Source organism: Sus scrofa, chromosome 4 (assembly GCF_000003025.6).
Source record: "Sus scrofa isolate TJ Tabasco breed Duroc chromosome 4, Sscrofa11.1, whole genome shotgun sequence".
Lineage (NCBI taxonomy): Eukaryota > Metazoa > Chordata > Mammalia > Artiodactyla > Suidae > Sus > Sus scrofa.
Window position 1 is genome coordinate 95,616,467 of NC_010446.5, and position 25,988 is coordinate 95,642,454.

The 25,988-nt window shown below is 40.3% G+C and overlaps 1 protein-coding gene across 1 annotated transcript in view; it reads left to right on the top strand.

Moving 5' to 3' along the window:
• Positions 1-25,988, top strand: part of NUP210L (nucleoporin 210 like) — a 123,223-nt gene that overhangs the window by 42,493 nt on the left and 54,742 nt on the right. The window contains exons 13-16 of the mRNA XM_021089795.1: positions 6,694-6,892; positions 8,038-8,183; positions 8,802-9,023; positions 10,707-10,880. Of these exons, the coding sequence (XP_020945454.1) occupies positions 6,694-6,892; positions 8,038-8,183; positions 8,802-9,023; positions 10,707-10,880 (741 nt within the window). The remainder of the gene's footprint in view (positions 1-6,693; positions 6,893-8,037; positions 8,184-8,801; positions 9,024-10,706; positions 10,881-25,988) is intronic.

The following is a 25,988-nucleotide window of genomic DNA, read 5'->3' on the forward strand; positions in this document are numbered from 1 at the left end:
GGGAACTCCCAACTTGCTAACTTTTTGGTAAATTAAGTTTTATCAAGAAGTTCCCGGAGTTCCCATCGTGGTGCAGTGGTTAACGAATCCGACTAGGAACCACGAGGTTGCGGGTTTGATCCCTGGCCTTGCTCAGTGGGTTAACGATCTGGTGTTGCCATGAGCTGTGGTGTAGCTCGCAGACGAGGCTCGGATCCCGAGTTGCTGTGGCTCTGGTGTAGGCCAGCGGCAACAGCTCCGATTCAACCCCAAGCCTGGGAACCTCCATATGCCACGGGAGCAGCCCAGGAAAGGGCAAAAAGACCAAAAAAAAAAAAAAAAAATCCCTGGTGGTCTAGTATTTAGCATTTGGCTCTTTCACCAGGTTTAATCCCTGGTCTGGGAACTGAGATCCCACATCAAGCCAGTAAACACCACGGTCAAAACACAAAAATGAAATCAAAACAAAAAACCCAGTTGGAGTTCCCCTTGTGGCCCAATGTGTTAAGAACCCAATGCTGTCTCTCTAAAGATGCAGGTTTAATCCCTGGCCTCACTCAGTGTGTTAGGGATCCAGGGTTGTCACAATCTGTGGCATAGTTTGCAGATGTGGCTCATATCCTGTGTTTCCATGCTGTGGCATAGGCCTGCAGCTGCAGCTCCAATTAAGAGACCAACAACTTAAAACAATCTCTTATATATAAAGATTCCTATATCAAAACTTCAGGGCAACTACAAAACAAAAATCTACAATTGATACACAAAAAAATAAGAAAAATCAACTCAAATACAACACCGAAGATAGTCATCAAACAACAAGAGGAGAGAAGAAGGGAAGAAAAAAGAGCAACACAAACAAATCCAAAGCAATTAATAAAATGGCAATAAGAACATACATATCAATAATTACCTTAAATGTTAATGGACTAAACACCCCAACCAAAAGACATAGACTGGATGAATGGATGCAAAAACAAGACCCATATATATGCTGTCTTCAAGAGACCTACTTCACTTCTAGGGATACATACAAACTGAAAGTGAGAGGATGGAAGAAAATATTCCATGCAAATGGGAAGCAAAAGAAAGCTGGAGTAGCAATACTCATATCAGACAAAATAGACCTTAAAATGAAGAATATTTTAAGAGACAAGGAAGGACACTACATAATGATCAAAGGACCAATCCAAGAAGAAGATATAACAATTTTATTTATTTATTTATTTATTTATTTTGTCTTTTTGCCTTTTCTTGAGCTGCTCCCATGGTATATGGAGGCTCCCAGGCTAGGGGTCTAATCGGAGCTGTAGCCACCAGCCTATGCTAGAGCCACAGCACCACAGCAACACAGGATCCAAGCCACATCTGCGACCCACACCACAGCTCACAGCAATGCCAGATCCTCAACCCACTGGGTAAGGCCAGGGATCGAACCCACAACCTCATGGTTCCTAGTCAGATTCACTAACCACTGCACCATGATGGGAACTCCAACAATTTTAAATATCTAAGCACCCAATATAGGATCACCACAATATATAAGGCAACTGCTAACAACCTTTAAAGGAGAAATCAACAATAACACAATAATAGTTGGGGACATTAATGGACACGTACAACAATGGACAGATCAACCAGACAGAAAATCAATAAGGAAACACAGGCCTGAATATGAAGCATTAAACCAGATGGACTTAATAGATATTTATAGGACATTCCATCCAAAAGCAGCAGAATACACATTCTTCTCAAGTGCATACGAAACATTCTCTAAGATTGATCACATCCTGGGTTATAAATGAAGCCTCAGTAACTTTAAGAAAATTGAAATCATATCAAGCATCTTTTCCAACCACAACACTCTATGACTGGAAATCACCACCAAGAAAAAAACTGTAAAAAAACACAAACACATGGAGACTAAACAACATGCTACTAAACAACCAATGGATCACTGAAGAAATCATAGAAATTATATTTAAAATAAAGAGAAGGGGACAAATTGAGGATTATTTTAGAGGTAGATTAGTCAGATTTGATGCTTCATGGGGTGGAGAAAAATGAAAGATTAAGTTTGGCAGCTGGGTGGAGAGAAAACACAAGAAAAGGAAAAAGATGGAATTCCTGCTGTAGCATAGTGGATTAAGGATCCGGCATTGCCACAGCTGTGGTGTAGGTCACAGCTGTGGCTCAGATTCAATCCCTGGCCCAGGAACTTTCATGTGCTGTGGGTGTGGCCAGAAAAAGAAAAAAAGATGATGATTAATTCAGCTTTGAATACATTTAGTGTGGTTAATCTGTGGAACTTCCAGGTGAATGTTTGTAGTTGGAAATAGGTATCTGAAGTACTACTGAAAGATTACAGCTAGAGATAAAAATTTGGAGTGATCAGCATGTGATTGGTCACTGATGTTTTGGAACTGGATAAGATTTCCCAGGAAGAGCATATAGAATCAGAACAGAAGATGGCCCTGTGTAGTATGTGTCATTTTAAGGAACATGGGCAAAGTAAGAGGAACTAACAGATAACACAGAATAGGTGACCCAAAAAAGACTCTATTAGTTCATTCAGGCTGCTGTAATAAAGGGCCATAGACTGAGTGACTTATAAACAACAGAAATTTATTTCTTACAGTTTTAGAGGCTGGAATCAAGGCACCAGCAGATTCAATGTCTGGTGAAGGAAAGCATCTTGGTTCTTGAAGAGTGTTTCTTGCCTCAACCTCATAGGGCAGAGGGGACTAGGGAGCTCTGGGAGGTCTCCTTTTCTTTTGCCGTACTCATGGCATGTGAATGTTCTGGGGCCAGGGATCAAACCTGAGCCACAGCAGTGATAACACCAGGTCTTTAACCTGCTGAGCCACCAGGAAACTCCTAGGGGTCCCTTTTTTAAGGGTGCTAATCCCATTCCTGAGGGCTCCACTCTCAAGACCCAATCACCTTCCAAAGGCCCCATCTCCTAGTATCATCTCTTTGGGGGTTATGATTTCAGCATATGAATTTAGAAGACATGAACATTCAATATACAACAAAATAAAAGATTTTGTAATAATTTTTTTTTTTTGGTCTTTTGTCTTTTTAGGGCTGCACCTAAGGCATATGGAGGTTCCCAGGCTAGGGGTCAAATAGGAACTATAGCTGCCAGCCTACACCACAGCCATAGCAACGCCAAATCCGAGCCGCATCTTCGACCTACACCACAGCTCACAGCAACGCTGGATCCTTAACCCACTGACCGAGGCCAGGGATCGAACACGCAACCTCATGGCCCCTAGTCGGATTCTTTTCCGTAGCGCCACAATGGGAACTTCTGTAATAATCTCCCCCCCCTCCACTGGAAAATAACTTTATTGAGACTTTACCAGCCTTACAATCTCTTCTGCCATTAGGCCCCTCTTCCTTTGCAATTCGGTCCTTCTTAAGTGGTCCCATGAAGGCCTTCTCCACAGTGGGAATTCCTGTAATAATCTCTATAATAAAAGATATCAAATATGAAGAGAACATGTATGTGTATAAAAGAATCTCTTTGCTGTATAGCAGGAATTAACACAATATTGTAAATCAACTACAATAAAATAAAAATTTTTTTAAAGTATCAAGGAGTTCCGTCGTGGGAACGAATCCAACTAGGAACCATGAGGTGGTGGGTTCAATCCCTGGCCTCACTCAGTGGGTTAAGGATCCAGCGTTGCCATGAGCTGTGGTATAGGTCGCAGACGCGGCTTGGATCTGGTGTTGCTATGCCTGTGGTGTAGGCCAGCAGCAAGAGGTCCAATTAGACCCCTAGCCTGGGAACCTCCATATGCTGTAGGTGCGGGCCTAAAAAGACAAAAGACAAAATAAATAAATAAATAATTAAAAAGTATCAAAAGGGAGTTCTCATCATGGCTCAGTGGAAACAAATCCGACTCATATACATGAGGATAAATTTGATCCCTGGCCTCGCTCAGCGGGTTATGGATCCGGTGTTGCCATGAGCTGCGGTGTAGGTCACAGACATGGAGCTTGGATCCCGCATTGCTGTGGCTGTGGTGTAAGCCGGCAGCTACAGCTCTGATTGGACCCCAAGTCTGGGAACCTCCATATGCCATGGGTGCGGCCCTAAAAAAAAATTTTTTTTAAAGGTATCAAGAAAGAGGAAGTATGCTGTATCAGAGATCAGCAAACTTTTTATGTAAAAGGCCAGATAGTAAATGTGTTCAAGTGCGTAGGCCACATACTATCTCTATCACATAGTCACCCTTTGTCATTGCTGTTTTTTATTTTACTACCCTTTAAAAAAAATGTAAAACCACCACACCTGTGGCATATGGAAGTTTCCTGGACAGGAGTCAAACTGGAGCTGCAGCTGCCTCAGTCATGGCAACACCATATCTGAGGTCAGGGATTGAACCTGCTTCCTCACAGAGACAACATTGTGTTCTTAACCCTCTGAGCCACAATGGGAACTTCCCAAGTTTTCTAAAGCTGTTTGGGTAAGTACATTCTTCTCATGGTTACTTTAAAATTTTTCTGTACTTACAAAGTCTAAAGCACATCAATCTCTACCTTCTTTCTGAATAATACAAAAACCTTAAAAATGTCTCATATCTATCCTGCCAATCCTGATTTACATGTTATTGTTGTCCAGTGTTTCAGTTCTCTTATACTATTTTTAATTTAATTATATAATTTTTTGTTCAATTACTATTTGATTACATCTTCAAATATTCTCTTTTTTTTTCTTTTTGTCTTTTTGCCTTTTCTAGGGCCACTCCAGCAGCATATGGATGTTCCCAGGCTAGGGGTTGAATTGGAGCTGTAACCACCGGCCCACGCCAGAGCCACAGCAACGCTGGATCCTTGCCGAGTCTGCAACCTACCCCACAGCTCATGGCAATGCTGGATCCTTAACCCACTGAGCAAGGCCAGGGATTGAACCTGCAACCTCATGGTTCCTAGTCGGATTCGTTAACCACTGAGCCACGATGGGAACTCCCTCTCTTTTTTTTTCTTTTCTTTTTTTTTCTTTTTTTGGCCTTTTTAGCGCCGAACTCATGGCATATGGAGGTTACCAGGCTAGGAGTCCAATTGGAGTTGTAGCCTCTGGCCTACGCCAGAGCCACAGCAATGCTGGATCCTTGCCGAGTCTGCAACCTACACCACAGCTCACAGCAACACCAGATCCTTAACCCATGAGTGAGATCAGGGATTGGACTGGTGTCCTCGTGGATGCTATTCAGGTTCATTAACTGCTGAGCCACGATGGGAACTCCAAAATTTCTCATTTCTTTGTTCACATTTCTGGGTTGAATGTTACATATTTCTACAGGATCATTTTCACATTTCCTTTATTCCTGAAGTGAATCAATCTTTTATAAATTCCTTTAGTGAAAGTCTATTGATGGTAAACTCAAATTCATTTGTCTGTAAATGCCTTAATTTTACCCTTGCATCACAATGAATGTCTTTATTTCACCCATATTTTTCAGTGAGTTTAACTGAATATGTTTTAACTGACTTTTCTGAAGCATCTTAAAAACTTTTTTCCCTATCTTTTGTTTTCTGCTTTTATTAAGATGTCTGCATCAGTATGCACCCTGAATCAGACTGTTGTAACTCAAACTAGAACTTTAAGTCCTTACTGCTCTTTCACATTGCATGAGCCCTTTTTATTTTCCATTTCCTACATTTGGTTTTACCTTCAGATTCATATTTCCATGTCATTAATTCTATCTTCCGTGGTGTCAAGTGCACAGTTTAACCAGTCCTTGGAGTTTTATTTTAATGACTGCATTTGTTTCATTAAATATATTCCAATTTCCTTTAAAACCTGCCTAGATTTTAAATATTGTATCCTGTAGAAGGAACCAAGCAGTGCCTATGTGTGTGGATTAAGTTTCAAATAAATATTAATTGAACAGCATATCCTATGTAAGTAGAGCCACAAAAGTACTTGATGATGGAATCATCATCTACTGTCCTGTTGGTCTATATGAAGTCCTATGTAGTTTCTGGGCTATACCGACAAATATAATCCTCACAACAAGTCAAAAAAAAAATGTAAAACCGGGAGTTCCCTTGTGGCACAATGGTTTAAGGATCTGGCTTGTTACTGCTGAGGCCCGGGTGGCTGTTGTGGTTTGGGTTTGATCCCTGGCCCAGGAACTTCCAAATGCCATGGGTGCAGCCCCCCAAAAATGTGAAACCATTCTTAGCTTACAAAAGCTAAGAAAATGGTACACTGGTCATATTCAGCCAGACCCCAGTTGAATGGTGTTCAATGCTTTAGAGAGGTCAGTTAAGGAAAGAAATGAGTGACAGGTTTAGCACTAACACACATATACACACAAACACACATACGCATATAAATGGTATTATAGTATCTATTTTTGTATACAAAACATACATATATGTTCATGTATGTGTGCATTTAAATTTTTTTTTTCTTTTTGCCATTTCTTGGGCCGCTCCCACGGCATATGGAGGTCCCCAGGCTAGGGGTCAAATCAGAGCTGTAGCTACTGGCCTACATCACAGCCACAGCCAACACAGGATCTGAGTTGCTTCTGCAACCTACACCAAGCTCACGGCAACACTGGATCCTTAACCCACCGAGCTAGGCCAGGGATCAAACCTGTGTCCTCATGGTTACTAGTCAGATTCATTTCCATTGAGTCATGATGGGAACTCCTAACATAATTTTCTTAAGAGATGAATTTTTTTCTCCTCCAGATATATGTCCTGAAACTGAACAAAATGGAACTGTTACCATTTCATGCTGATGTAGAGATTGGCCAGATTATAGAAATCCCCATTGCAATGTACCATGTAAATAAGGAAACCAAAGAGGCCATCGCATTCACAGACTGCTCTCATTTACCCTTGGATCTAAACATGGATAAGCAAGGAGTCTTTACTCTTCTCAAAGAAGGTAAGAGTAGGCTTTTTATTTTTCCTTCTTTGTCTTTGAATTAAAGGACCAATCATTGGGGTTCCCGTCATGGCTCAGTAGTTAGCGAACCCACTAGCATCCATGAGGACACAGGTTCAATCCCTGGCCTCTCTCAGTGGGTTAAGGCTCCTGTGTTGCCTTGAGCTGTGGTGTACGTTGCAGACACAGCTCAGATCTGGTGTTGCTGTGGCTGTGGTGTAGGCTGGTGGCTACAGCTCTGATTGGACCCCTAGCCTGGGAACCTCCATATGCCACGGGTGTGGCCCTAAAAAGACCAAAAAAAAAAAAAAAAAAAAAAACTACTATGAATTATAGTCTAAATTCACATATTACCTTTCTTTACAATTCTTTTATTTATTCTGTCAACTGTCTTATAGTAGGTTTATAATGTGATGTAGAAACAAGGCACAAAAATTGAATAAAATGTCCAGGATTCACAGTAGCCAAACAATATCAGTTTTTAACTATTATTCAAGTGTTCGCTTTCCAGGCTCAAGCTCTTTTCCTCTTTCTTTCTGTAATATGGCTACCATATTTAAGAGGAATGTAGTGCCAGTTAATATGTGTATACATTAACTTTATTTTAAAAAAAGAAAATATAGGATTTCCTATTGTGGCTCAATGGAAACAAATCTGACTAGCATCCATGAGGACGCAGGTTCGATCCCTGGCCTAGCTCAGTGGGTTAAGGCATTGCTGTGGCTGTGGTGTAGGCCAGTAGCTATAGCTCCGATTCAACCCCTAGCCATAATCCATATGCTGCGGGTGTGGCCCTAAAAAGATAAAAGGAAAAGAAAAGAAAATGTATTTTCCCTAGGAAAAGTATGAATAAGCTGTCCATAAAAGATCAATATCATTACTTCATATTGTGAGATCAAGTTTTGTAATGTATTAAAATTCTTAAATTTTATAGGAGTTCCCATTGTGGTGAAGTGGGCTAAGGATCCAGCATTGCTGCAGCTGTGGCATAGGTCACAGCTGCAACTTGGATTTGGTCCTTGGCCCAGGAAATTCCATATGCTGCTGGTGTGGCCATAAAAAAACATTCTTATATTTCTATAGATGAGTTTCCTTGAGGACTGATTGTTTATTACCCTACTGAAGTCATGCTTTTTGATTTGCAGGTATTCAAAGACCTGGACCAACACACTGTTCTAGTACACATATAGCAGCCAAATCTCTGGGCCATACTTTGGTAACAGTTAGTGTGACTGAGTATGAAGAGTACCTGGAGAGCAGTGCCACTTTTGCTGCTTATGAACCCCTAAAGGTGAGGTATTTCAAGCTAAGGAACTGGCTAATCTTTTCATGGATATAATATCCTCTTTTCTCTTAACAAATTTACGTGGAAGTTCCCTGGTGGCCCAGTGGGTTAAGGACTCAGCATTGTCACTGATGTGGTTCAGGTCACTGCTGTGGCATGGGTTTGATCCCTGGCCCGGGAACTTCCACATGCTATGTGTGTGACAAAAAAAAAAAAAAAAAAAAGTTTAAATAAATAGAGAGCATAACAAGAATTATTACATATATATATATGAAGAATTTGACATATTTAAATAGCATTAGAGGATAAACAAGTACACAAATGAATAGTAGAGAGAACTTAAAGGATAAGAGCTTAAAGGGTACAGAAGTTGTTGTCATCTGAAATGATTAGAAATAAATTAATAGGTAAGTTGACACATGAGTTAGGCTTGAATGATAGGTGGTATCTAAATTAGTATAGAGGTCAAGAAGCATTCCAAGTAAGAGGCATAACATACATGTCTCTTAATTTGGGAGTTAAATCTAATGTCATTTATATTGTAATCGGATAACCAGTTTTTCACTTTAGAAAACTACTGAATTTTCTAACCAATCAAGGATTAATGTCTTTAAATGTCATCAGGCCCTAAACCCTGTGGAAGTGGCATTGGTGACATGGCAGTCTGTAAAGGAAATGGTATTCGAAGGGGGCCCTCGTCCTTGGATCTTGGAGCCCTCCCGATTCTTCTTGGAGCTGAGCGTGGAGAAGACAGAGAAAATTAGAATAACACAAGTCCGTCTGCCAGCAAAGAGAAAACAGAATCAGTACATCTACCGGGTCCTGTGCCTGGATTTAGGGGAACAAGTAGGAAAATGATCTTCTTCTAACATTTCTTTTAGCAATAATACTCTGGAAAAAAAAATATATGTATATATATATTTGTCTTTTTAGGGCCTCCCCCACAGCATATGGAAGTTCCCCGGCTAGGGGTCGGATCAGAGCTGCAGGGGCCGGCCTATACCAGAGCCACAGCAACACGGGATCCAAGCTGTATCTTCAACCTACACCACAGCCCATGGCAATGCTGGATCCTCAACCCACTGAGCAAGGCCAGGGATCAAACTCACATCCTCATAGATCCTAGTCATGTTCATTACCACTGAGCCACAATGGGAACTCCAATAATACTCCAAATCTTTGGTACTTCTGGCTATTCCTTTTCAAATTCTAATGGATTCAGTTTATGGACTAGATAGGAAAATTCTAATTATTGATTAAAGGATCTTTTTTAAAACCTTACTATCCTTTAAATGAACCCAAAGATTTTGGTTTGCCATCTGAGAACTCTAACAGTTCACTAATGAAATGTTCAAGATCTTTTTGTAGTAGGGAGCTTATTTCAATCACTTGATTGCTATAATTCATTTCCTTGTTGTGTAGACTAGAGAGTATATGGTTTCCCATCTCCAAAGAACATGAGGAACAGAAATTTAAAGTATCATCAATGAAAAAAAAGTGTCATCTATGGCTAGCAATTTTGAAGAACCAGTTATATCGGTGCTAGTAAGATAAATGTTGCCCTTTATCAGTTGAATTAGTTTTGATTATTTTTAGAGGTAGTGATGATTTTATCCACAGCCATGCCCTGCTTCTATCAAAACCAATTAACAAAGGCTTACAGTTTGACCAGGATTGAGAATTTAATGTATGACTATGAAATATAGCCCAGCTAACCAGCCCCCAGAGAATCCATGTATGAGTATAACTTAATAAGGACTGTGCTGTAATCAACTGGGCTTCTTTTGAATCTCTCTAGTGAACTCTATGGTGTATATGACTAGCTATTAGTGATTTCAAGCCTAATTACCCTCCTTTGGAGGTCTCCAATTTATTTTCTTTCTTTCTTTATTTCTGTCTGTCTGTCTGTCTTTTTTTTTTTTTTTTTTTTTTTTTTTTTTTTTTTTTGTCTTTTTAAGGCTACACCCAAAGCATATGGAAGTTCCCAGGCTAGGGGTCCATTTGGAGCTGCAGCTTCCAAGCCTACACCACAGCTACAGCAATGTCAGATCCAAGCCACGTCTGCAAACTAAACCACAGCTCATGGCAATGCCAGATCCTTAACGCACTGAGCAGGGCCAGGGATCAAACCTTCAATGACCCTGGATACTAATTGTGTTCATTACCACTGAGCCACAATGGGAACTCCCTCTCCAACTTCTTTTTGTTTTCACATTCTCTTATTCATTGGTATTTCCACTAGAAGTGAGTTTTTCCACTTTTTGTTAACTGGTAACAAAAGAGTTGGTGGAGGAAAAGACTGGAGTAATTGATCAGGTAGATCTTTTTAATGTTCCCTTTGTTTCTATGATACCCCTGTTTCTCTTAGAATAGATAATTAAGAATTACAGTGTTTTTAAGGGGTTTGCCTGATTATAAGGTCCAAAGGGACTCTATACTGGAATTTGCATAATTCTAACACATTTAGATTGGCGTGCTAACATCAAATGTCTACCCACAATTGCTTCTTGCCCTGGTGTTTTCTTAAAGATTCTGACATTCCGAATTGGAAATCATCCAGGCGTCCTGAACCCTAGTCCAGCTGTAGAGGTTGTGCAGGTACATTTCATATGTGCCCACCCTGCCAGCATGTCAGTAACTCCAGTATATAAGGTGCCAGCTGGTGCTCAGCCATGTCCTCTGCCACAGCACAACAAACAACTGGTAAGTATAGTGTTTCCAAGCAACTTGCACTTCATCTTCCAGGCTTTAAGATACATGGTCTGAAATATAGCTCTTGTCTTACTGAATTTAAGGAAACTGTTTTATTTGTTACTCAATCTCTGATAGTGTCCGAGAAGTGGGTATTAAATTAGGTTGGGAATTTCCTCGTGGCTCAGCAGGTTAAGGATCTGGTGTTGCCACTGCTGTGGCTCCGGTTACAGCTGTGGCATGGGTTCAGTCCCTGATCCAGTAACTTCCCACAGGCTACAACTGTGGCCAAAAAAAAAGCAGAAAAAAACTTTGGTTGGAGTTGGCTACACTTAGTGACACTTAGTGACTTTTCTAGTTGTACTTAGGTACATAGTCAGATTGTAACTATGGCAATAGGCAATTATTAACTCTAAATAGGAATTCCCATATGGTGCAGTGGGTTAAGAATCTGGCTGCAGCAACTTGAGTCTGCCAAGGCACAGGTTCAATCCCCACCCAGTGCGGTGGATTAAAGGATGTGCTGCTGCCGCAGATGTGGTATAGGTCTCAGCTGTGGTTTGGATTTAATCCCTGGCCCCAGAACTTCCATATGCCACGGGTGGGACCTTAAAAAAAAAAAGAATTCTAAATAATTTCCAAATTGTTTTGCTAATGTCCTCTCCTACTAAATCTTTTATTAGCATTATCAGTAAGTAATAGAATTTACCTCTACTCCAAACCCACATGAAGAATAATGATACACAAATAACATAGCTAGAATGTAGGCAACTGGAAAGGAGGGATAAATGAGTTATCTAACTTAGAAACTAGAACATCAGGAGTCCCAGTTGTGGCTCAGCAGATTAAGAATACGATGCTGTCTCTATGAGGATGCAGGTTTGATCCCTGGCTTCATTCTGTGGGTTAAGGATCTGGTGTTGTCACAAGCTGTGGTGTAGGTAGCAGATTCAGCTTGGATCCCATGTAGCAATGGCTATGGTATAGGCAGGCAGCTACAGCTCCAATTCGACCCCAAGCCTGGGAACTTGCATGTACTGCAGGTGCAGTCATAAACAGAAAAAGGAAAACAAACTTTTAAATGGAGCAGAGTAGAAATTATCCCTGTAATGGCGTTGTTATTCAATATCTTTTTTTTCCAATTGAAATAATTTGAATTTATAGAACATTTCCTGGAAAAGTGCAACTTTTTTTCTAGAACCATTTAAGAGTGGGTTACAGACATTATTCTCCATGCTTTAGCATTTATTTCTTTTTTTGTCTTTTCTAGGGCCACTCCCGTGGCATATGGAGGTTCCCAGGCTAGGGGTCCAATCAGAGCAGTCGCCGCTGGCCCACGCCGGAGCCACAGCAACACGGGATCCGAGCCACGTTTGCAACCTACCCCACAGCTCATGGCAACATTGGATCCTTAACCCACTGAACGAGGCCAGGGATTGAACCTGCAACCTCATGGTTCCTAGTCGGATTCCTTAACCACTGAGCCACGACGGGAACTCCTATTTCTTTTTTTTGTAATTGAGTATAATTTACACACCACGAAAATTCACCCATTAAAAATGTGTACAAGTAATACTGTAAATCAACCATACTTCAGTTTTTTTAAAAGTGTGCAATTTATGGAGTTCCCGTCTTGGCACAGCAGAAACGACTCTGACTAGGAAACTTGATGTTGAGGGTTTGATCTCTAGCCCCATTCAGTGGGTTAAGAATCTGGCATTGCCATGAGCTGTGGGGTAGGTCGCAGGTGCACTCAAATCTGCTGTGGCTGTGGTGTAGGCCTGCAGCTGTAGCTCCATTTGGACCCCTAGCCTGGGAACCTCCATGTGCCGCATGTACAGCCCTAAAAAGAAAAAAAAAAAAAAAGTGTGCTAGTTAGAGTTAAGCAACCATCACCCACTATCTGCCTTCAGAACATTTTCATTTCCCCAAAAAACACCATACCCATTAGCAGACACTCCCATTTTTCCCCCTAAGACCTTGAAAACCACTAATATACTTTCTGTCTCTATGGATTAGCCTATTCTGGACACTCATATAAATGGCATCATACAATATATGGTATTTGTGCATGCTCCTCTCATTTAGCATGTTTTTTAGAAGAAATAGAATATATTGATTGTAACATATTCATGCTGCACATAGTAGCATCCTTTTCTTAAATAACCATCTTCTCGACATGACCTGTTTAACCCAAATAAGGGCAGTGATCATTTTCTTATAATATCATTGTTTCCTAATCATTTCATCTCCTACTAGTATTGCCCAGTCAAGTCCCCTCCATAAAATAAAAAAGTTTCTACCTTCTAGCTCATTTAATAATGACTGCAATCTCTACCTGCAAATGGCGCTTCCAGTACTGTCTTCAGCGATCCACATTTGCTCTGGGACTGAAACAAGAAAATAAGCTTAATTGCCAAGAGAGCTGCAACTGAGTTCAATACAACTTCTTGGTGCTAGCTGGCCATCTTTTTTTTTTTTTTTTTTTTGACTCAAAGTTGGGACACACTGTCAGAGAAGATATTTTGTTGATGTGCTGTTCGAAACGAATTCTAAAGGAAAAGTTGCTCACTTCTTTTTCAGAGAATATCCCTTTATACCTCTTTAATCCTGTCCTCTTCTAGAATTCATTATACCCCCAAAGTGTAACTATTTGGAAGTTCCCCTGACAAGCTGTTATACATCTCTGGTAAATCCTGCTGAATGTTAGGGACATTCAGAGCTTTTCATACCTCATCATGTTATTTAAGCAGCCAACTTTAAAAAATCCACTTCATTCAAAGTAGAAGTTCCTGTTGTGGTGCAGTGGTTAACGAATCCGACTAGGAACGATGAGGTTGCAGGTTCGATCCCTAGCCTCGCTCAGTGGGTTAAGGATCCGGCATTGCCGTGAGCTGTGGTGTAGGTTACAGACGCGGCTCTGATCCCACGTTGCTGTGGCTCTGGCGTCGGCAGGTGGCTACAGCTCCGATTAGACCCCTAACCTGGGAATCTCCACATGCTGCAGGAACGGCAGAAAAGGCAAAAAGATTTTTAAAAAAAATCCACTTCATTCAAAGTAGAAAGATACAAAGACAAAGGACATTTATCAGCCAAGCGTGTGACAGAGTCTTCGAATCTAGTCTGTAGTCGTGTCTGTGCTCTGGATGGATACCATCTGTTGTCTGTTATTGATGGAGCAGCCACTGCAAAACTAGTCGACTCCCATCTATGCAACTGTTACTTTTTCTAGTGCTGCTTTGTGCTGAAAGAACATTTTAGTTGACTGCACTTGACCTGTAAAAGACTGATTCTTGTCATTTTAGGGACAAATTAGGTGGTTAATTTAAAGAAAAACTTTCATTGTTGCCTTTACATCACCTTAAAACAAATTCTTTCATAAGGGTAATAGAAGCACTGATTCATAGTAAAAAAAAATAATAAAAATAAAAAATAATATATTCATCTATAGAGAAACACATATTTATAATTTCTTATCAGGAATAGTAGAAGAGGGAAATCACTCATATATGTCAAAAGTCTTCACTTGAGTCCAGTCACACTTTTCTTAAATCTTCCAAACCCTTCTTCAATCAATTCTTTATTCTGAATATCTAAATTCATGTGTTAAATGGTCATTTTGCATTGTTCTTCATGCTGGGTTTTTTTATGGCTGATTTACAATGTTCTGCCAATTTCTGCTGTACAGCAAAGTGACCCAGTTACACATATACATACATTCTTTTTCTCACATTATCCTCCACAAGTGACTAGACGCAGTTGCCTATGCTGTGCAGCAAGATCTCACTGCCTATCCACTCCAAATGCAATAGTTTGGATCTACCAACCCCAAACTCCCAGTCCATCCCACTCCCTCCCCCTCCTCTTTGGCAACCACAAGTCTGTTCTCTATGTCCATGAGTTTGTTGTGGGTTTTTTTTTTTCTGTACATAGGTTCATTTCTGCCGTATTTTAAATTCCGCATATAAGTGATATCATATGCTATTTGTCTTCCTTTTTCTGATGTCACTTAGTATGAGAATCTCTAGTTCCATCCATGTTGCTGCAAATGGCATTATTTTGTTCTTTTTATGGTTGAGTAGTATTCCATTGTGTATATGTATCACATCTTAATCCATTCATCTTCAGTGGACATTTAGGTTGTTTCCATGTGTTGACTATTGTGAATAGTTCTGCAGTAAACATGGGGGTACATGTATCTTTTTCAATGAAATTTTTATTCAGATAGATGCCCAGGTGTGGGATTGCTGGGTCATATGGTAGTTCTATATTTAGTTTTCTGAAGTACCTCCATACTGTTTTCCATAGTGGTTGTACCAATTTACATTCCCACTAATAGTGCAGGAAGATGCCCTTTTCTCCACAACCTCTCAAGCATTCATTTGTAGGCTTCTGACTGCTGTGAGGTAGTACCTCATTGCAGTTTAGATCTGCATTTCTCTAATAATTAGTGATGTTGAGCATTTTTTCATGTGCCTGCTGGCCATCTATATGTCTTCTTTGGAGAAATGTCTATTCGGATCTTCTGCCCATTTTTCAATTGGGTTGTTGCTTTTTATGCTGTTGAGTTGTAAGTGTTGTTTGTATATTTTGGAGATTAAGGTTTTCGACCTGCACCACAGCTCACAGCAATGCCAGATCCTTAACCCACTGAGCAAGGCCAGGGATCAAACCCGCATCCTCATGGATACTTGTTGGGTTCATTACTGCTGAGCCGCTATGAGAACTCCCTTTTGTTTGTATTTTTCATGTCATAATTAAACAACTGTCTAATTCAAGGGTATAAATATTTACACCTTTGACTTCTTCTAAGAGGTTGTAGTTTTAGTCCTTACATTTAGGCCTCTAATCCATTTTGAGTTCATTTTTGTTTATGGTATGAAGTTGGGATCCAACTTCATTCTTTTGCATGTGGATATCCACTTGATCCAGCACCCACCATTTGTTAAAAAGATTTTTCTTTCTCCTTTGAATCATCTTGGCACTCTTGTCGAAAATCTTTTAACCATAGTGTAAGGATTTATTTCTGGACTCTCAAATCTCTTCCATTAATCTATTATGTCTGTCCTTATGCCAATTCTACACTATCTTGATTACTATAGCTTTGTATATGTTTTGAAATTGAGAAGTGTATGTCCTCTAACTCTGTTCTTTCTCAAGACCATTTTGGCTATTCTGAGTCCCTTGTTTTCTATATGAATTTGAGGATTACTATGTCAATTTCTGCAAAGAAACTGGAGGGGTTTTGATAGGGATTGCATTGAATCTGTAGATCCATTTGGAGAGTATTGCCATCCTAACAATATTGTCTTTTGATTCATGAATTTGAGATGTGTTTCCATTTATTAAGGGCATCTTTAATTTCTTTCAACACTTTTTTGTAGTTTTAGAGTGTATAATTCTTACACTCCTTTCATTAAATTTATTCCTAAATATTTTATTCTTTTTGATGCTGTCATAAAGAGAATTATTAATTTCATTTTAAGATTGTTGCTAATGTATAGAAATACAGCTGCTTTTTGCATTTCATTTGTTTCATTTTATTTTTTGCCTGTGACATATGGAAATTCCCAGGCTACATGTCAAAATAGAGCTGCAGCTGTCGGCCTATATCACAGCCACAGCAATGCAGGATCTGAGCTGTGTCTGCAATCTACAGCACAGCTCACAGCAACACCGGATCCTCAACCCACTGAGCAAGGTCAGGGATTGAACTAGCTCATGGCTACTAGTTGGATTTGTTACTGCTGAGCCATGATGGGTACTCCCTTTTTTGTTTTTTTACATGGGAGTTGCAACGTTTATTTCAGGTTTGGTTTGGTTTGGTTTGGTTTTGCCCCACAGGCAGTATGTGGAAGTTCCTGGGCCAGGGATCGAACCTACACCACACAGCAGCAACCAGAGCCACAGCAATGAGAACACAGGAGCCTCAACGTGCTAGACCATCAGAGAACTCCCTAGTTTTTGCATATTGACCTTGTATCTTGTACGCATTTAGCAAATCTAATAGTTGTTTTAGTGGACCACTTAGGGTTTTCCATGTACAAGATGTAAATATAGTCATACTTCTTTCCAATCTGTACACCTTTATTTTGTCTTCTTGCCCAGTTGCCCCGACTACAATTCCCAGCACAATGTTCACTAGAAATGGCAAGGACAGACATCCTTGATCTTATGGGAAAAGCTTCCAGTCTATAACCATTAAGTATGATATTGATGTAGATTTTTCCTAAATGTCCTTTATAGATTGAGGAATTTCACTTTTACTTTGTGGAATGTTTTTGTTACAAAAGAGTTTCACAATTGTTCTTTCTGTATCTGTTGAGATGATGTTTCCTTTTCCCCTTCATTCTACTATTATGATGTTTTACATTGATTCTTTCTCATGTGTTGAACCAACATTGCATCCCTGGGATAAATTCCACTTGTTTATAAAATATAAACCTTTTTGAAACTCCTGGATCCAGATTGCTAGTATTTTATTTTCTGCATGCATATTCATAAGAGATTTTGGTCTGTAGTTTTATTTTCTTGTGCTATCATTGCTTTGGTATCAGAGTAATACTGGGTGCCCAGAATGAGTTGGGAAGTATTCACTCCCCTTCCACTTTTTGGAAGTTTGTGAAGAACTGGTATTCATTACTCCTTAAATATTTGGTAGAATTCACCAAGGAAACCATCTGGGCCTAGGATTTTTGTTATGGGATGTTGTGTTTTTTCTCTAATTACCGATTCAGTCTCTTTATTTGTTATAGATCTAGTCAGATTTTTTTATTCCTTATGTGTCTGTTTTGGTGGCTTATATATTTTAAAGAATTTTCTCATTTCATTTAGGTTATCTAATTTTAGGCATGTAATTGTTCAGAGAACTCCCTTATAATCTTTTTTTATTTTTGCGAGAGTGGTACTAATGTCCACCCCTTTTGTTCTTATTTTATTTATTTATTTATTTATTTCTCTTTCTTAGGGCTGCACCCACGGCATATGGAGGTTCCCAGGCTCTAGGGGTCTAATTGGAGCGGTAGCCGCCAGCCACAGCCACAGCCACAGCAACGCCAGATCCGAGCCTTGTCTGCAATCTACACCACAGCTCACAGCAACGCCGGGTCCTTAACCCACTGAGCAAGGCCAGGGATGGAACCCGCAACCTCATGTTTCCTAGTCAGATTCATTTCCACTCTGCCACGACGGGAACTCCTATTCTTGATTTTAGTAAGCTGAATCTTCTCACTTTTTTCCCAAGTTATTCTAGCTAAATGTTTGTCTATTTTATTGGTCTTTTCAAAGAACTAACTTTTTTAAAAATTGTTTTGGCTGCACCTGCAGCAACCAAAGCCATTGAAGATACTTAACTTACTGCACCACAAGGGAACTCTTCAAAGAATCAACTTTTGGTTTGGATGATTTTCTCTATTGTTTTCCTATTTTCTATTTCATTTATTTTTGCTATAGTCTTTATTATTTCCTTCTTTCTGCCTGATTTTAGATTCTTCATTTTTTTTTTAGTCTCTTAAGATGGAAGTTTCGGTAATTGATTTGAGAGGTTTTTCTGGGGGTTTTGTTTGTTTGTTTGTTTTTTGCTTTTTAGGGCATATAGAAGTTCCCAGCCTAGGGGTCAAATCAGAGCTGCAGCTGCTGACCTATGCTACAGTCACAGCAATGTGGGATGTGGGATCCAAGCTGAGTCTGTGACCTACACCACAGCTTGCAGCAATGCTGGATCCTTAACCCACTGAACCAAGCCAAAGATCAAACCCACATCCTCACAGACACTATGTTGGGTTCTTAACCCATTGAGCCACAACAAAAACTCCTCAAAATATTATCTAATTGACTCTGTGATTTCCTCTTTGACACATTCCTTATTTAGGAATGAGTTGTGTAATTTCCACACATTTGTGAATAACAAATTTCCTTCTGGAGTTCCCGTCGTGGTGCAGTGGTTAACGAATCCGACTAGGAACCATGAGGTTGCGGGTTCGGTCCCTGCCCTTGCTCAGTGGGTTAACGATCCAGCGTTGCCGTGAGCTGTGGTGTAGGTTGCAGACGCGGCTCGGATCCCGCGTTGCTGTGGCTCTGGTGTAGGCCGGTGGCTACAGCTCTGATTCAACCCCTGGCCTGGGAACCTCCATGTGCCGAGGGAGCGGCCCAAGAAATAGCAACAACAACAACAAAAAGACTAAAGACAAAAAAACAAAAACAAAAACAAATTTCCTTCTGTTACTGATTTCTTTATTTTTAAATGGCTGCACCTGTGGCATATGAATGTTCCCAGGCCAGGGATCAAACCCATGCCTTTGCAGAGACTGCAGTCACTGCAGTCTAAATCTTTTTTTTTTTTTTTTTGGTCTTTTTAGGGCCGCACCTGCAGCATATGGAAGTTTACAGACTAGAGGTCAAACTGGAGCTGCAGCTGCTGACCTACGCCAGTCACAGCAACTCGGAATCCAAGCTGCATCTGTGACCTGCACCACAGCTCAAGGCGACACTGGATACTTAACCCACTGAGTGAGGGATCGAACCCATGTCCTCATGGTTACCAGTCGGGTTCGTTACTGCTGAGCCACCGTGGGAACTCCTGAAGTCGAAATCTTAACCCACTGTGCCACAGTGGGAACTCCCTGTTACTGATTTCTAATTCCATTGTTGTTGGAAACCTGCTTTATGATTTAAATTCTTTTAAATTTATATATAAATTTTATATTGATTATATATAATATATTTTATTAATTTTATTTAGGCTTGTTTTGTGACTGAACATATATGTTTTATCTTGGATAATGTTCCATGTGCACTTGAAAAGAATGTATTCTGCTGTTGTTGGGTGAGGTACTCCATAGATGTCTGTTAGGTCTAGTTGGTTTACAGTATTATTCAACTATAATTCAACTTCTGTTTCCTTGTTGATCTTCTAGTTGTTTTCTACATTATTGAGAGTGTGGTATTGAAGTCTCCAACTATTGTTGAATTATCTATTTCTCCCTTTAATTCTGTCAATTTTGCTTCATGTATTTTGGGGCTCTGTTGTTAGGTGTATATGTATTTATAATTGTTATATCTTTCTGATAGATTGACCTTTTGCAATTACACAATGCAATTCCGACAATAACTACCTGGAGTTAGGTCAGTTTTAAGGGTATAGTCCCCAAGAAGACTGCCCTCACATCAGAAGCCAGTCCATTCACGCTTCTGACCCACTGGCTGCAATTTTAGAGACTCCCACAACCACTTCAGATTTGATAATTTGCTAGAAAGACTCACAGTCGGGTTTTTTGGGGTTTTGGTTGTTTTTTGTTTGTTTTGGGTTTGTTTTTGTTTTTGTTTTTGTTTTTTGCTTTTTGGGCCGCACTTGCAGCCTATGGAAGTTCCCAAACTAGGGGTCGAATTGGAGCTGTAGCCACTGGCTTACACCACAGCCACAGCAACACAGGTTCCAAGCTGCATCTGCGACCTACACCATAGCTCACGGCAACGGTGGATCCTAAACCCACTGAGCAAGGCCAGGGATCGAACCTGCATCCTCATGGATATTAGTCAGATTTGCTTCTGCTGTGCCACAAAGGGAACTCCAAGACTCACAGTTATTTTTTAATTATAAAGAATACAAATCAGGACCAACAAAACAAAGAGATACATAGGGAGAAGTCTGAAAGTGTCCTGGGTCCTAGATATGGCACTTCTGTGTCCTCTGCCCAGGGAATCAAGGTTGGGAATACATCAGGTGGAGCACATTGATGTGTTTGCCAACTAGGAAGTGCCGCTGTATTTTGGTGTCTAAAACTTTTATAGGGGTTTTATTAAATAAACAAGATTGATTAAATCACTGACCATATGGTTAAACTCAGGATATCAGGTTGATATTACCTGGCTCAAAGCTTCATCATTCTAATCACATGATTGTTTTTTTTCTGGCATGACCAGCTGCCATCCCTAGTCATCTTATTAGTATAAACTCAAGTGTGATGCAGGGGTCCCACCATGAATAATAGATACACTCCTGTCACTCAGGAAATTCCAAGGGTTTAGGCATTACTTCTCAGGAACTGAGAGCAAAGACCAGACAACTTTTTTATTCTACAGCATCCTTTTATCATTGTAAAATATGCTTCTTTGTCTTTGGTGACAATTTTTATCTCAAATTTGGCTCTGTCTGATATTAGAGTAACCACTATAGCTCTCTTTTGTTTACTGTTTATATGATGTCACTCTTTTTGTTCATCCTTGTACTTTGAATCCATTTGAGTCTTTGAATCCAAAGTTTGTGTTTTAGGAGTTAGCAATGTGGCATAATGGGTTAAGAATCCAACTGCAATGGCTCAAATCACTTCAGAGGTATGGGTTTAATACCTGGCCAGGGAACTTCCATATTCTGCAGGTGCAGCAAAAAAAAAAAAGAATTACAATTAAAAGAAATAGGAGTTCCTGTCATGGCACAGTGGAAACGAATCCAACTAGGAATCATGAGGTTTTGGGTTTGATCCCTGGCCTTGCTCAGTGGGTTAAGGATCCAGCATTGCTCTGAGCTGTGGTGTAGGTTGCAGACGTGGCTCGGATCCCGTGTTGCTGTGGCTCTGGAGTAGGCCGGCAGCTATGGCTCTGATTCGACCCCTAGCCTGGGAACCTCCATATGCCACGGGTGTGGCCCTAAAAAGACAAAAAGACCAAAAAATTAAAAAATTCAAAGAATAAAATGTGTGGGAGTTCCCGTTGTGGCTCGGCAATAACAAACCCAACTAGTATCCATGAAGATTCTATCCTTGGCCTCGATTAGAGGGTTAAGGATCTGGCATTGCCGTGAGCTGTAGTGTAAGCCAGCAGCTGCAGCTCCAGTTCTACCCCCAGCCTGGAAACTTCCATATGCCACAGGTAAGGTCCTAAAAAGACAAAAAATAATAATAATAATAAAGTATGTGACTTATAAATAGCATATAGTTAGTTCGTGTTTGTTTTTTTAATTTTTAAAAATTATTTATTTATTTTATTTTTGTCTTTTTGCCATGTCTTGGGCTGCTCTCGCAGCATGTGGAGGTTCTCAGGCTAGGGGTCGAATCAGAGCCCTAGCTGCCGGCCTACGCCAGAGCCACAGCAACTCGGGATCCAAGCCACGTCTGCAACCTACACCACAGCTCATGGCAACGCCAGATCCTTAACCCACTGAGCAAGTCCAGGGATCAAACTCGAAATCTCATGGTTCCTAGTCAGATTCGTTAACCACTGAGCCATGACAGGAACTCCTAAAAATTTATTTTTATTGAAGTATAGTTGATATACTATATAGATCATTTTTTAAATACATTCTGCTAATCTCTGCTTTTTTTTCTTTTAATTATTTTGGCCACTTTCATGGCACATGGAAGTCCCCAGGCCAGGGACTGAGTCTGAGCTGCAGCTGCAACCTGTGCCACAACTGTGGCAATGCCAGATCTTCAGCCACTGCACCAGGCCAAGGATTAAACCTACACCACCTCAGAAACGACACCAGATCTTTAAGCTGCTGCACCACAGCAGGAACTCCTAATCCCTGCTTTTTGACTGCGGTGTGTAATCCATTTATATTTAATATAATTACTGATAAGGTTGGATTTTTAGCTACCATTTTACTATTTAACACAAAAGAAAGAGGAAATGGAGGAATAGTGTATCATTTTTATTCGCTTGCCCTTTCTTTCACTATATTATTTTAAGTTGTTTTGTTAGTTATTGCCCTAGGAGTTACAGTTAACATCTTAACCTTTAACAAACTGGTTTGGAATAATGCCAACTTAATTTCAATTGTGTACAAACCCTTAGCTTTTGTAAAGCTCCATTTCCTTTTCCTTCTTTTGAGCTGTTATTGTCATATGCATGCCCATCTCATCAAACAGATTCATAATTATTGCTTTTTGCATTTTTTTGGCTGCACCCATGGCATGTGGAAGTTTCCAGGCCAGGGATCAAACCCATGCACAGGTGAGGCCTGCACCACAGGTGCAGCAACACCAGATCCCCAGCCTGCTGCACCACAAAGCAACCTCCTATGCATCTCTACTTTAAATAAGAGAGAAGAAAAAGGAGATTCCCCTTCTTGGTGCAGCAGAAACAAATTCAACTAAGAACCACGAGGTTGCAGGCTTGATCCCTGGCCTCGTGAATCTGACTAGGAACCATGAGGTTGCAGGTTTGATCCCTGGCCTCACTCAATGGGTTAAGGATCCAGCATTGCCATGAGCTGTAGTGTAGTTCACAGATGCAGCTTGGATCCTGTGTTACTGTGGCTGTGGTGTGCGCCGGCAGCTCAGATTCAACCTCTAGCCTGGAAACCTCCATATACCGAGGGTGTGGCCCTTAAAAAAAAAAGTAGAAGAAAAAATAATTTCAAGGAAAAATATATTTATACTGTTATTTATATTTACATATATAGATTGATTGATTTGCTTTTTAGGGCCGTGCCTGTGGCATGTGGAAGTTCCCAGGCTAGGGGTCGAATGGAGCTACAGCTCCTGGCCTACACCACAGCCACAGCAACACAGGATCCAAGTTGCATCTGCGACCTATACCATAGCTCACAGCAATGCCAGATCCCTGACCCACTGAGCAAGGCCAGGGATCAAACCCAAATCCTTATGGATCCTAGTCAGATTCATTTCCTGCTGTCTTTACTCTTTTTTCTTCATGGGGATTCAAGTTACTGTCTAGTGACCTTTCATTTCAGCCTGAAGAATACCTTTTAGTATTTCTTATAGGGCAAATCTATTAGCAAAAAAAATTCTCTCTTCTTGTTGGATGTAAAAATAAATTTGCCTTCATTTTTAAGGATTATTTTTCTCAATATAGAATACTTGATTGGAAGACTTTTTCTCTCATCACTTGTTTCTATGATTTCTGATGAAAATTTGTTGTTAATCTCATGGATAATCCCTTACAAGTGGTGAGTCCCTTCTTCTGATTATATGATTCTGTTTTTGACTTTGGACAGCTTGATTATGATGTGTCTAGATGCGAATCTCTTTTATTTTATTTTATTTTGTCTTTTGCCTTTTTAGGGCCATACCCACGGCATATGGAGGTTCCCAGGCTAGGGCTCTCATCGGAACTACAGCTGCCGGCGTACACCACAGCCACAGCGATGCCAGATCTGAGCCATGTCTGTGACCTACACCACAAGTCACAGCAACCCCGGATCCTTAACCCACTGAGCAAGGCCAGGGATGGAACTCACAACCTCATGGTTCCTAGTCAGATTCGTTTCCACTGCGCCACAACGGGAACTCTGAAATCTCTTTTATATTTTGTCCTACCCAGGGTTCTTTGAGATTCTTGGATGTTTAGAATAAGGTTTTGCAGCAAATTGGGGAAGTCTTTAGCCATTATTTCTTCAAATATTCTTTCTTCCTCTTTTTCTCTCTCTCCTCTCCTTTTAGGTCTTTCATTTTGCATACATGGACACACTTGATGGTTTTCCATGGGTCTCTGATGCTTCACTTCCTTCATTCTTTTTTCTTTCTGTTCATCAGCCTAGATAGTCTCAATTGATCTATCTTCAAACTCTCAGCTTTTTTTCTTCTGCCTATTCTTATCTGCTTTTAAATTTATTTCAATTATACTTTTCAACTTCAGAATTTTTTTGGTTCTTTTTCTATAACTTGTATCCCTTTATTAATACTTTCTAGTGGAGAGGTGAGGGAGTGGTATGGAGTAGGAGTCTAGGGTTAGTAGATGAAAACTGTTGCATTTGGAGTGGATGGGCAATGGGATCCTGCTGTATAGCACAAGGAACTATATCCAATCACTTGTGATGGATCAGGATGGAGGATAATGTGAGAAAAATAGTGTATATATATATATATATATATATATATGTATATATATGTATAACAGGGTCACTTAGCTGTACAGCAGAAATTGACAGAACATTGCAAATCAACTATAATAAAAAATAAAAATTAAAAAAATACTTTCAGGTGTTCTGAAATTATGCTACATAATTTTTATACTTTGCCTTAGTTATTTAAACATGGACTTCTTTCGTTCTTTGAACAAGAGTAGATTAAAAGCTTTTGTCAGAGTTCCTGTTGTGGCTCAGTGGTAACAAACCCAACTAGTATCCATGGGGATGTGGGTTCAATCCCTAGCCTTGCTCAGTGGGCTAAGGGTCCACTGTTGCCATAAGCTATGGTGTAGATTGCAGGTGTAGCTTGGATCTGGTGTTGCTGTGGCTGTGGTGTAGGCCGGCAGCTGCAGCTTCAATTTGACCCCTAACTTCGGTATGCTGAGGGTGCAGCCCTAAAAAGACAAAAAAAGTCTTTATCTAGTAAATCCAATATCTGGACATCCTCAGGGACAGTTCATACTGACTGCTTCTTTTTTTCCTGTACATGGGCTATACTTGTTTCATTTTAGATAACATAATGCAGCAACTCTGAAATCAGATTCTTTCCCTCATTAGGTTTTGTGGTTGATATTATTTTTTGTTGTTGTTCAGTGGCTGTTTGTTTAGTGACTTTCCTGCACTAGTTTTGTAATGTCTATATTCTTTGTCCTCTGCTTCCTTAGCTTTGTGGTCAGTGGTCATCCAATGACTGGACATAGATTTCCTTAAATTCCTCATATTTTGGGGGGGACTATGTTAAATTTATGTATAAACTCAGAACACCTGAAATTTTTATGATCTTGAGTAATCCTGGTCATCCTGTCCAAGAACATGTGAATATCAAGGTCAAATTTAGTAGTTCTTACCATGTGCAGTGGGTTAATAATCTGACTACAGGAGTTCCCGTGGTGGCGCAGTGGTTAACGAATCCGACTAGGAACCATGAGGTTGCGGGTTCAATCCCTGCCCTTGCTCAGTGGGTTAACAATCCGGCGTTGCCGTGAGCTGTGGTGTAGGTTGCAGACGCGGCTCGGATCCCGCGTCGCTGTGGCTCTGGCGTAGGCCGGTGGCTACAGCTCTGATTCAACCCCTAGCCTGGGAACCTCCATATGCCGCGGGAGCGGCCCAAGAAATAGCAAAAAGACAAAAAAATAAAATAAAATAATCCGACTACAGTGGCTTGGGTTGCTGCAAGGGTATGGGTTTGATCCCTGGCCATGTGCAGTATGTTAAAGGAGCTGGTGTTGCCACAGTTGCAGTGTAGATCACAG